Genomic DNA, 313 nt, shown 5'->3' on the forward strand with positions numbered 1-313 from the left:
GCTGTGCTCCCTCACCCGCCAGCCCCCTGCCCTCACCCAGCAGCGCCCGGATGGGCGAGGAGGGTCCCCTCCGCCAATGCTCCAGCAGCTGCGGGCAGGGCTGCGTTGTGGCTCCATCCTCCTTTCCCGCAGGTACCCAAGGAGATCGCCTCAGCCTGGTGCAAGGAGAAAGACATCCCGTATTTTGAAGTCAGCGCCAAGAACAACATCAACGTTGCAGAGGCTTTCGAGACCCTTGCAAAGCAGGCGTTAACAACGGTGAGCATCGCTCCTGCACCAAGCCTGTGCCGGCAGCAAGGGATTCAGGTGGGAG

At 62.3% G+C, this 313-nt stretch overlaps 1 protein-coding gene across 1 annotated transcript in view; it reads left to right on the forward strand.

Annotated features, from left to right (window-relative positions):
• Positions 1–313, forward strand: part of RAB7B (RAB7B, member RAS oncogene family) — a gene marked incomplete at both ends in the record, with an annotated part of 1,829 nt that overhangs the window by 1,069 nt on the left and 447 nt on the right. The window contains one exon of the mRNA XM_009710420.1: positions 133–258. Within this exon, the coding sequence (XP_009708722.1) occupies positions 133–258 (126 nt within the window). The remainder of the gene's footprint in view (positions 1–132; positions 259–313) is intronic.

Source organism: Cariama cristata, unplaced genomic scaffold (genome assembly GCF_000690535.1).
Source record: "Cariama cristata isolate BGI_N322 unplaced genomic scaffold, ASM69053v1 scaffold24591, whole genome shotgun sequence".
NCBI lineage: Eukaryota > Metazoa > Chordata > Aves > Cariamiformes > Cariamidae > Cariama > Cariama cristata.